This window comes from Ruditapes philippinarum, unplaced genomic scaffold (genome assembly GCF_026571515.1).
Source record: "Ruditapes philippinarum isolate M1 unplaced genomic scaffold, ASM2657151v2 ctg1164_1_1_1_1, whole genome shotgun sequence".
NCBI classification, from domain to species: domain Eukaryota; kingdom Metazoa; phylum Mollusca; class Bivalvia; order Venerida; family Veneridae; genus Ruditapes; species Ruditapes philippinarum.
The window spans coordinates 28,797-41,760 of NW_026862141.1; the positions used below are offsets into that span (position 1 = coordinate 28,797).

The 12,964-nt window shown below is 31.4% G+C and overlaps 1 protein-coding gene across 12 annotated transcripts in view; it reads left to right on the forward strand.

Moving 5' to 3' along the window:
- The window catches only part of LOC132718075 (dual specificity calcium/calmodulin-dependent 3',5'-cyclic nucleotide phosphodiesterase 1A-like), an 88,331-nt gene that overhangs the window by 22,580 nt on the left and 52,787 nt on the right, over positions 1-12,964 (forward strand). For 9 of the 12 annotated variants that reach the window (XM_060701692.1, XM_060701695.1, XM_060701698.1 and 6 more), the window contains exon 3: positions 4,934-4,951. The exons of the other annotated variants lie outside the window; for them this stretch is intronic. In XM_060701692.1, the coding sequence (XP_060557675.1) occupies positions 4,934-4,951 (18 nt within the window). The remainder of the gene's footprint in view (positions 1-4,933; positions 4,952-12,964) is intronic. 12 annotated transcript variants of the gene reach the window in all.

Below are 12,964 nucleotides of genomic sequence, written 5' to 3' on the forward strand. Positions count from 1 at the left end.
ATAAGTCTGGTGAATGATGTATTTACTACTGAAGCAGTTATATTTGGGCATAAGTCTGGTGAACTATGTATTTGCTACTGAAGCAGTTATATGAGGGCATAAGTCTGATGAATGATGTGTTTACTACTGAAGCAGGTACGGTATATGAGGGCATAAGTCTGGTGAACAATGTATTTACTACTGAAGCAGTTATATGAGGGCATAAGTCTGGTGAACGATGTATTTACTACTGAAGCAGTTATATGAGGGCATAAGTCTTGTGAACGATGTATTTGCTACTGAAGCAGTTATATGAGGGTATAAGTCTGGTGAATGATTTATTTACTACTGAAGCACTTATATGAGGGTGAACAATGTATTTACTACTGAAGCAGTTATGTGAGAGCATAAGTCTGATGAATGATGTGTTTACTACTTAGGCAGTTATATGAGGACATAGGCCTTGAAAGCAATGTATTTCCTACTGAAAAATTTATATGAGGTTATTCTTCCAGCATTATAGAGTATTTGCAACTCAAAATTATATTGAGATAATTTATAATAGTAAATATATTTGTATGTATTATGCTTATCAAAACAGGTAAGTTCAAAAATCTGACATCTCCATTAAGGGTTACATACTGTCTTTTTATGTGTTTCTGTTAATGGTATTAATATGGTGCTTTAACCATTATCCTTTCTATCCATGCATGCAACCAGTGCAGGATCAGCTTAAACATCCATGCTGTTTGATCATGGTCTACAGTGTTTGCTCTTCAACTCAGGACATATATTATAATCAGTTCAATAAAAACAAACACTTTTCTTAGCCTGAGTCTTCTTCATTCAATTCAGGACTTATTTTGAAAGTTTTCCCTAAAATGATAAATTTGTTTTGACCAGATTGAAAGATGTGCAAGTCATATTAGGATATTCAGAATTGTAATAATTTACGAGGAAAGTTGTAGTTTAGACTGGGTAATTCCTAGAATCATACGAACAATTGGTCTTCAAAAATATGAATAATGCTTATTTGAAATTGTTTTGACTCTAACAAGACAAGTAAGCTGGGGATTTACTCATAATGCTATTTGTCATGTGGAAGTTATTTCTACTGTCAAATTTTAAAGAATCAGGGTCTATTCCACACCATTAAACTTTGCCATGTGTGATTTTACAGTTAACTGTTACTTTTGAATTGTAATATATAGAGGATATTGAATGAGTGTAAGTTTAATACTGAATTTATTGAACAAGTTGAATAAAATTATATTATGCGAGCCTCTGGTGAGCATAATATTATTTTATTGAACAAGTTCAATAAATTTAGTATTTTAACTTAAATGAATTTAATATTTTTTTATCACATAACAAAAAATTACTGCTTGAAGTAAAAAAGAACTATTTTTCATTGACGCGCCTATAATATAACAAAAACATTAAGCACGTCTTGACACTACTATGGCACGGGTATGTGATAAATATCTTTATTTCCCAGTATGTTTTATTTGTTTTTGGACATTCAAAAAAATAAATTTTGAAAATAGTTCATGTATGTAAATGTTTAGAAATTGAATAAATATGTACATGATTTCTAAACTTTTCTTTATATTATACTCTATAAACTAAGGCAATTGTCAAATAATTTTGATACATATTATGTTTCCCTTTATATTGGTTAATTTGATTTCTTTGTTCAGGATTTAAGACACAAAGTTAAGTATTAAATAGTTTAAATATATATGAGAAAATAAAACTTCATCTTTTCACCATTTGTCTGCTAAAATTGATGCAAAGTGTTAATTTGAAAATAAATGAAGGACATTAATTTTTCATTTATCCTATAATGTATCAAAATTGTATACAACCAGCAACTGTGAATTTGGTCAACTTCATTTATTGTATGTTACTTGAAATAACTAGTAAATCACAAGTAGCAGAAAAATAGTTATATGTGAAGCATTAGTTGTTGTGTGAAATCCTGGGAGATAGAAATAGTTGGTTAGTTAAACATTGACTGCACCTGTCTACTTCCCAGACTATCAATTGTTTTCCTATCTAAATGATCACTTATGTCACTAAATAGCTGAATATTTGTCAGTTTATCTTATTATCAATTGATTGATTTGGTAAAGTCCCTGTTTTTCACATATTGTTAGGCACAGAAAAGTTTCATTTATAATATGGCCAGTTATTGAATATTACATAAAGGGGAAAATAAAAATGCAGACATTATAAATATTTCATAATTATCCTTGCATCCTTGCATTATTCCCCCCCCCCCCAGTCTTCCTGTGAACAACATAAACCAAGCTTAATTAGCATCATAATTAAACTTAAACCTTCATATTTAGAATGTATAATTTTGTTATGATGTAATAAGACTGTGACCCAGATATAACATTGATCTATAAGGATCAAATTTAGAAATGTCACCAGATAGAGACATTTGTGTTGTATAGACACATCTAGTTAAGATTGGTGTTAACTGGAATTCATCTTTTGAAGGAAATATGTTGTGTTACCAATGCTTTTCAATTGAAGTAAACATGGAAGTTAATGTTTGTTGATGCCATTGTATTTTAAAAAAATAATGTGAAGGTCAATTGATAGGTCCCTACTCAGACCTTTGATTTGAATGCCACAAAATTGACATGTGCTCTTTTGTTATCAAACATGTTGTTATGAAATTCTTATTGTATCCACTTATCTGATAATTATTATAAGACAGGTCAGGGATCTATGCATTATGACCTTTTGTTATGGTGTAAGTCAGTATGTGTAAGTCAATGTGGTCAGAAGTCAATGTTAAAGTTAATTGGAAAGTAAATGTGGTCCAATGTGAATGTTTAAATTAATGTGGTCCAATGTTAATGTGTAAGTCAATGTGGTCCAAAGTTAATGTGTAAGTCAATGTGGTCCAATGTTAATGTGTAAGTCAATGTGGTCCAATGTTTATGTGTAAGTCAATGTGGTCCAATGTTAATGTGTAAGTTAATGTGGTCCAATGTGAATGTGTAAGTCAATGTGGTCCAATGTTAATATTTAAGTTAATGTGGTTCAATGTTAATGCATAAGTCAATGTGGTCCAATGTTAATGTGTAAGTCAATGTGGTCCAATGTTAATGTATAGGTCAATGTGGTCCAATGTTAATGTGTAAGTCAATGTGGTCCAATGTTTATGTATAGGTCAATGCAGTCCAATGTTAAAGTATAAGGCAATGTTGTCCAATGTAAATGTATAAGGCAATGTGGTTTAATGTTAATGTATAAGTCAATGTGGTCCAATGTTTATGTATAAGTCAATGCAGTCCAATGTTAATGTATAAGTCAATGTGGTTCAATGTTAATGTATTAGTCAATGTGGTCCATTGTTAATGTATTAGTCAATGTGGTCCAATGTTAATGTATTAGTCAATGTGGTCCAATGTTAATGTATAAATCAATGTGGTCCAATGTTAATGTATAAGTCAATGCAGTCCAATGTTAATGTATAAGTCAATGCAGTCCAATGTTTATGTATAAGTCAATGTGGTCCAATGTTAATGAATAAGTCAATGTGGTCCAATGTTAATGTATAAGTCAATGTGGTTCAATGTTAATGTATAAGTCAATGTGGTCCAATGTTAATGTATTAGTCAATGTGGTCCAATGTTAATGTATAAGTCAATGCAGTCCAATGTTAATGTATAAGTCAATGCAGTCCTATGTTAATGTATAAGTCAATGTGGTCCAATGTTAATGTGTAAGTCAATGTGGTCCAATGTTAATGTATAGGTCAATGTGGTCCAATGTTAATGTATAAGTCAATGTGGTCCAATGTTAACGTATAAGTCAATGTGGTCCAATGTTAATGTATAAGTCAATGTGGTCCAATGTTAATGTATAAGTCAATGTGGTCCAATGTTAATGTATAAGTCAATGTGGTCCAATGTTAATGTATAAATCAATGTGGTCCAATGTTAATGTATAAGTCAATGCAGTCCAATGTTAATGTATAAGTCAATGCAGTCCAATGTTAATGAATAAGTCAATGTGGTCCAATGTTAATGAATAAGTCAATGTGGTCCAATGTTAATGTATAAGTCAATGTGGTCCAATGTTAATGTATAAGTCAATGTGGTCCAATGTTAATGTATAAGTCAATGTGGTCCAATGTTAATGTATAAGTCAATGTGGTCCAATATTAATGAATAAGTCAATGTGGTCCAATGTTAATGTGTATGCTAATGAGATCCAAAGTTAATGCTTGGTTAGAAGTCAACATGCTTCAAAGTTAATGATTTAGTCAAAATATTTATAAGTTCATTTGTTGCTTCACCATAATGTTTTTGTGGTCTTCAAAATAAAGGACTTTACTTTATTTATTCAGTCCACATCCAATACAATAAGGCTGTTTACTTTGATAACAACATCAACTGTGATAATAATTCTGTCTTTATCAGGGGAAAATGAAAGTAAAATCAGGTCCTTATTACTTTTGATGATAAATTGTGCAATCCAATCTTGAGAATTGGCTTGATTTGATAGACTGGTAAACTGTTGGTTGTATTGATCAGATCAAATGTATGTTGATGATGATGAAAGTTACAACTATTATCTCCTGCCAACAATAAACCAGTCCATATTTCACAGACATTTACTTAACTTGTTTCTCACCAGTCACTCTTTCATCTTGCCTTCTGACATTTATTTATCAAGATAGAATCTGCAGTGGTGCCACTGAAATCGCACAAATATCATAAATATCAAATCTGTGAAATCTGTGTTAATAGTTGATGAGGAAAATACAATATTATCAAATATTGATTAAACGATTAAACTGAACTTTCTTATGTTTTTTTTTTGTGCTACAGCACATTTGGTGAGATGACACTTCCAACCCAATTTTTTTTAAGCGCATCTCTAAATTGTGGAAATTATTTTATAACAACTGATAACCTGTTTATTTCAGATGAGAACTTTGAGCAAGGTAATTCTACTGGGACTATCACCTATTTTATTATTTGCACATGAGTTTTTATTCCATTTAAGCACTAGTAGTTGTGTTACTATAGAAAATTAACATTTTACTTACCCCTACCACTTAATAAAGCATTTTGGCACACATGGTATTTTTTGTTGTTTTCTTCCTTGAAACAATAAGGATCATTGCATATATTATTAGAAAATATGATTTGTGCATGTTTTATTTTGCATACTAAAATGTAACATAGATACAGTGTCTTGTTTGACCATTTTTAGACTGCTAATTATAGATTAGTTTGTTTATAGACAATTGGTTTCCTATCATTTCCAGGCAGCAGCAGATAAATATGATGGTATCTACATATGTCAATAAATTTCTAAAATCTGTGTCAATGTATCACAGGTCAAGGTCATGCCACAGAAACTTGTATGTTTCTAAAATCAAATAATTTCTTGTATGAGACTGAAATCGATATCTTGCGCTAAAAATTCGACAAATCTGAACTGTTGCTAGAAATAGTTAAAATATTTATAAACAAACTTAAAATAGTAGACTCTGTACATAATTAATTTTGCTTTTTAGTCAACATAGTTTTAGCCTACAGTATCATAATCAACACATGATGAACATGTAAATATTAATATTAAAAATCTTGGAGTAGCAAACTGTGGCTATGGTTCACGTAATCTGATGCTCTGTTTAATAAAAGTTGTTCTAAGCTGTATATAAGTCAAAAAGATTGAAGTCCTTGAGATATGTAATTTGATGTCTTAGTGAAATGTAATTTGACATATTAGATATATGTAATTTTATGTCTTAGAAATATGTAATTTTACACCTTAGAGATATGTAATTTTGCGTCTTAAAAATGTGTAATTTGATGTCTGAGATATATTTGACTTCTTAAAGATATGTTTTGTTTGGGTCATCATCATGCTTCTAGTAGGAGGCAAAGATATTGCCCATACAAAAAAATAACTCAATATCTTCACTCTTAGTACAATAATAGCGTACCTGTGTACATGTATATGTATTGTTAACTTTAATATGATGATTTATAAAGTTATTATCAGTTTTATTGTTCATACTGCTTGGGTGATACATGTATACCCAGCACATCAAATATAAATCTATTTTTGATTTTTAATATGGTTTTATTCAAATATTCATACAACATTATATGAAACATTAATGATATTGATGAAATTACCATCAATAAACCTATCCATGGTTAATCAAAGTTCATTCCGTTTCAGCTCTACTGAACAAAAATGATTATTTTGCTATGAGATTAGGTGAAAGATGTTTTCTGTAACACTATGAGAGTTTCTGGAATCACTTGCCATACTTTCCAAATTAAATAGAGAGAATCACAGTATATACATGTACAGTTAAATAGTGTTATAAGACATTTGTATTTCTATAACTGGTAAATTTGATAATTAGTATCTTGGACTGTTAAGATTAGTTACACAATTGAATTGTGATGAAATTTATGATATTATTTTTTTTTCATACAAGCCCATTATTTGTATCAGTCTAATAATTTTGAAGCATGTGGTAATTCCTTTCAGTAAATATCTTACCTTTTGATAGCTTGCACAATAAATTTTCTTATCTATGGACAGCAAGCACAGTGCATTTTATATACAGTGTATTTGGAAAGCAAGCACAATGTATTCATATCTTTTGCAAGCAAGCACTGTATATTTCCCTTATTTAGGAAGCTTAAGCACTGTACATTTCCTAGTTAAGTTAATTTCCTACCTAGAGGAATCAAGCACTATACATGTTTTATCTTTGGGAAGCTAACACAATACATTTATAATTTTTAGGAAGACAGCTCCCTTTCTTTTGGATTAGTTAACACAATACATTTCCTACCATTGGTGAGCTAGCACAGTACAATTCCTCTCTTTGGGTAGTTATCACATAATATTTTCTATCTCGTGTAGGTTACTCAGTTCATTTCCTTCCTTTGGGAAGCTAAGCAGAGTAGATTTCTATCTTAAGGAAGCTAACACAGTACATTTCCTACTTTTGGGAAACTAGTAGAGTAAATATCTATCTTTAGGAAGCTTACATGGGATATTTTCTACCTCAAGAAAGCAAGATTAGTACATTCCCTATCTTTCTGAAGTCAGCACAGTGCATTTTCTATCTTTGGAAAGCTAGTAAATTACATTTTCTATCTTTGTAAGCTAGCATATTGGGTAGATAACACAATATGTCCTATCTTGAGAAGCTAGCACCATACTCCTATCTTGAGAAGCTAGCACCATACTCCTATCTTGGGAAGCTAGCACCATACTCCTATCTTGAGAAGCTAGCACCATACTCCTATCTTGAGAAGCTAGCACCATACTCCTATCTTGAGAAGCTAGCACCATACTCCTATCTTGAGAAGCTAGCACCATCCTCCTATCTTGAGAAGCTAGCACCATACTCCTATCTTGGGTAGCTAGCACCATACTCCTATCTTGAGAAGCTAGCACCATACTCCTATCTTGGGAAGCTAGCAACATACTCCTAATCTTGGGAAGCTAGCACCATACTCCTATCTTGGGAAGCTAGCACCATACTCCTGTCTTGGGAAGCTAGCACCATACTCCTACCTTGGGAAGCTAGCACCATACTCCTATCTTGGGAAGCTAGCACCATACATTTTCTGCATTGAGAAGCTAGCAGAGTGCATGTTTTATCTTTGGAAAGAGTGCATAGTGCCTTTCTTATCTTTTGTTAGGAAACATTGCCATCTGATAGACAGTAAAGTTCAAACCTATGAAAGATAGGTCAATTCATTTCATATTCTATAAATAACCACCCCTTTAAATCTGGTGAATCTAGAAGAACTTCCATAGTTTATACAGCAAAACTAAGCTTTGCTTTGTAAGAAAGAAAATATTTATAGATTACATAATTAGAAAATAATTGATGTTTGTATAAGGTATACAGATGTTACAGGATAAAGTTAAGTCTGCATTTTGTTTTGCAATCTGTTTGTAATTTATACTTTCTGCAGCATTACTTCCTTCTGTGTCGCTTAATACGAAATAAATTAGTATATTGTAGTGGCAAGTACAAACAAAATGCAGTTGCTCTACAGTAGACATAAAACAGCATTGTGAAAGTTTTCTATTCATTCCTAAAATAAATAAATGTCAACAGGTTAATACTCTTTTTATGAAAGATATTTCTGCTGAATGTTACAAAAAGAATAAATATCTAAGATTACATTTTCTGTTACATAGCAAGAGCTTGAAAAAGCTGTCTGTAGTTATAATGGCTTGAAATAAAAAATAAAGAAGTAAGTTACTTTTGCAAGCATAGGTGCTTTGTGTCCTTAACTTACAATGGCTTGTAATAAAGCAGTAAGTAACAGTGTCTTGTAATAAAGCAGTAAGTAACAATGGCTTGTAATAAAGCAGTAAGTAACAATGGCATGAATATAAAGCAGTAAGAAGCAATGGCTTGTAATAAAGCAATAAGTAGCAATGGCTTGTAATAATTGTAATAAAGCAGTAAGTAGCAATGGCTTGTAATAAAGCAGTAAGTAGCAATGGCTTGTAATAAAGCAGTAAGTTACAATGGCTTGTAATAAAGCAGTAAGTAACAGTGTATTGTAATAAAGCAGTTAGTAACAATGGCTTGTAATAAAGCAGTAAGTAGCAATGGCTTGTAAGAAAGCAGTTATTTACAATGGCTTGTAATAAAGCAGTAAGTAACAATGGCTTGTAATAAAGCAGTAGGTAACAATGGCTTGTAATAAAGCAGTAAGTTACAATGACTTGTAATAATGCAGTAAGTAACAATGGCTTGTAATAAAGCAGTTATTTACAATGGCTTGTAATAAAGCAGTAAGTAACAATGGCTTGTAATAAAGCAGTAAGTAACAATGGCTTGTAATAAAGCAGTAAGTTACAATGGCTTGTAATAAAGCAGTAAGTTACAATGGCTTGTTAATAAAGCAGTAAGTTACAATGACTTGTAATAAAGCAGTAAGTGACAATGGCATGTAATAAAGCAGTAAGTTACAAAGACCTGTAATAAAGCAGTAAGTTACAATGGCTGGTAATTAAACAGTAAATTACATGGCTTGTAATAAAGCAGTGAGTTACAATGACTTATAAAAAAGCAGTGAGTAATACAAGGTCTTGTTATAAAGCAGTGCATTACAATGTCTTGTAATAAAGCAGTGAGTTACAATGGCTACAAGAGATTGAAGTAAGATGACTTGAAATAAAGCATTTTGTTTTATAGAGACTGATTAGCTTGAAATTAGGCAGTGACTTACAGCAATTACCAGATTGTCTCTAAATTAAACATTAAGTTATAGAGGCTGCATTGCCATTATTAAACAAGGATTTATGAGGGAATTTGCAATGTCATCAAGTAATCATGAAGTTAACAAGCAGACAGTATATGTTGCACTATGTGAAATGTGCAATTATAAAATCTGAAAATACAGTCTGCCTGATTGTTTAGCTGGGGATAATTTCCGTGTTAAAGTACTATTATAGATTTACTTGGTGAAAAAACAGGAAGTTTATAGCATGTAATGAAGCGTTATTAACTAGAAATGACATGCAATATAATGATTTTGCTTAGTTATCATTATACTTAACAAGATATTAGATTTTGGAACAAAAAGAGTTTGAAATGACCACCAAAATCAATCATAGACAAGTAATGTATGAGATATCTGACTTCCCCATTATCTGTGACTCCCACTTCATCTGTGCATGAAAAATAAAACAATGCTGCTGCATTGAATAAATTGTTACACTCTTAACCATTTTTTCTTGTATTTAAGTTATCTATCTTAATTTTTATGCCCCCACAATGTGGGAGCATATAGCGTTGCACTTGTCCGTCCGTCCGTCTGTCCGTCAGTCCGTCCGTCAGTCCATCCGTACGTCCCGAAATCTTGTGAACGCAACTCCTCTTAAACCGGATGGCAGATTTTGCTTAAACTTACAGGGATGAACAACCTTAATGTGTAGATGGTAGTAAAGGAAGGAATTTTTGCTGCGACCAAATTTAACAGAATTATGGCCCTTTGTTGATTTTTTCACTTTATACTATGTAGAAATTTTGTGAACGCAACTCCTCTTAAACCGGATGGCAGATTTTGCTTAAACTTACAGAGATGAACAACCTTAAGGTGTAGATGGTAGTAAAGGAAGGAATTTTTGCTGCGACCAAATTTAACAGAATTATGGCCCTTTGTTGATTTTTTCACTATATACTATGTAGAAATTTTGTGAACGAAACTCCTCTTAAACCGGATGGCAGATTTTGCTTAAACTTACAGGGATGAACAACCTTAAGGTGTGGATGGTAGTAAAGGAAGGAATTTTTGCTGCGACCAAATTTAACAGAATTATGGCCCTTTTGATTTTTTTCACTATATACTATGTAGAAATTTTGTGAATGCAACTCCTCTTAAACCGGATGGTAGATTTTGCTTAAACTTCCAGGGATGAACAACCTTAATGTGTAGATGGTAGTAAAGGAAGAAATTTTTGCTGCGACCAAATTTAACAGAATTATGGCCCTTTGTTGATTTTTTCACTCTATACTATGTAGAAATTTTGTGAACGCAACTCCTCTTAAACTGGATGGCAGATTTTGCTTAAACTTACAGGGATGAACAACCTTAAGGTGTAGATGGTAGTAAAGGAAGGAATTTTTGCTGCGACCAAATTTAACAGAATTATGGCCCTTTGTTGATTTTTTCACTTTATACTATGTAGAAATTTTGTGAATGCAAACCGGATGGCAGTTTTTGCTTAAACTTCCAGGGATTAACAACCTTAATGTGTAGATCGTAGTAAAGGAAGGATTTTTTGCTGCGACCAAATTTAACAGAATTATGGCCCTTTGTTGATTTTTAGTTTTCAACTTGTGGCACATGTAGTCCAAAAAATATTTGACCTAGAGTCATAAGATTGACAGAACAGTGGTGTGTGGGGGCATCAGTGTCCTATGGACACATTTCTAGTTGTAATATAACTTGTGGTGCAGTTGACATATTTGCTATATTTGAGATTGACGATTTGATTGCATGACACCTATCAGAGGATGAAATTAATGAATCACTACATAAAATAAATGGAAAATTTCAAACAAAAGATTTGTGATATTGTTGTAGGAAAACAATTTCTTGTATTGATCTATTCATTATATCCATCCTGTCATAATTGATTTGTCCATGTATTTGCCATTGTCTGTTTTCATTATGGTAAAGAATAAACAAAAACTATTGATGTATTGTCATTACTGATAATGTTGACTGTTTCTAATAGTACCATAACATTGACCTCATACGGTAGGTATTGATGAATATTTAAACTATAATCATAACACTGACCTCATATGGTATTGTTGAATATTTAAAATATAACCATAACACTGACCTCATACGGTAGGTATTGATGAATATTTAAACTATAACCATAACATTGACCTCATACGGTATTGTTGAATATTTAAAATATAACCATAACACTGACCTCATACGGTAGGTATTGATGAATATTTAAACTATAACCATAACACTGACCTCATATGGTATTGTTGAATATTTAAAATATAACCATAACACTGACCTAATACGGTAGGTATTGATGAATATTTAAACTATAACCATAACACTGACCTCATATGGTATTGTTGAATATTTAAACTATAACCATAACATTGACCTCATACGGTAGGTATTGATGAATATTTAAACTATAACCATAACATTGACCTCATACGGTATTGTTGAATATTTAAACTATAACCATAACATTGACCTCATACAGTATTGTTGAATATTTAAAATATAACCATAACATTGACCTCATACGGTATTGTTGAATATTTAAAATATAACCATAACACTGACCTCATACGGTATTGTTGAATATTTAAAATATAACCATAACATTGACCTCATACGGTATTGTTGAATATTTAAACTATAACCATAACACTGACCTCATAGGGTATTGTTGAATATTTAAAATATAACCATAACACTGACCTCATAGGGTATTGTTGAATATTTAAAATATAACCATAACACTGACCTCATATGGTATTGTTGAATATTTAAAATATAACCATAACACTGACCTCATACGGTATTGTTGAAAATTTAAAATATAACCATAACATTGACCTTGTACAGTATTGTTGAATATTTAAAATATTACCATAACACTGACCTTGTACGGTATTGTTGAATATTTAAAATATAAACCATAACACTGACCTCATATGGTATTGTTGAATATTTAAAATATAACCATAACACTGACCTCATATGGTATTGTTGAATATTTAAAATATAACCATAACACTGACCTCATATGGTATTGTTGAATATTTAAAATATAACCATAACATTGACCTTGTACGGTATTGTTGAATATTTAAAATATAACCATAACACTGACCTTGTACGGTATTGTTGAATATTTAAAATATAACCATAACACTGACCTCATATGGTATTGTTGAAAATTTAAAATATAACCATAACACTGACCTCATACGGTATTGTTGAATATTTAAAATATAACCATAACACTGACCTCATAGGGTATTGTTGAATATTTAAAATATAACCATAACACTGACCTCATATGGTATTGTTGAATATTTAAAATATAACCATAACACTGACCTCATACGGTATTGTTGAATATTTAAAATATAACCATAACACTGACCTCATATGGTATTGTTGAATATTTAAAATAAAACCATAACACTGACCTCATACGGTGTTGTTGAATATTTAAAATATAACCATAATACTGATCTTATTCAGAAGTGTTGAATGTTTATTTAACAAGAACTATGGCACTAATACCTTATACAGCATGATTGTTGAATGTTGCAATCTACTTTTTGCTCATAGGAGGCTATGTCATTACACCCCTATTAAAGGTGGCTCTTGTATGGTCTCACATTTTGGTAATCTGTTTAAATGAGAGCTATCAACATTTCCATTGTAGAGCC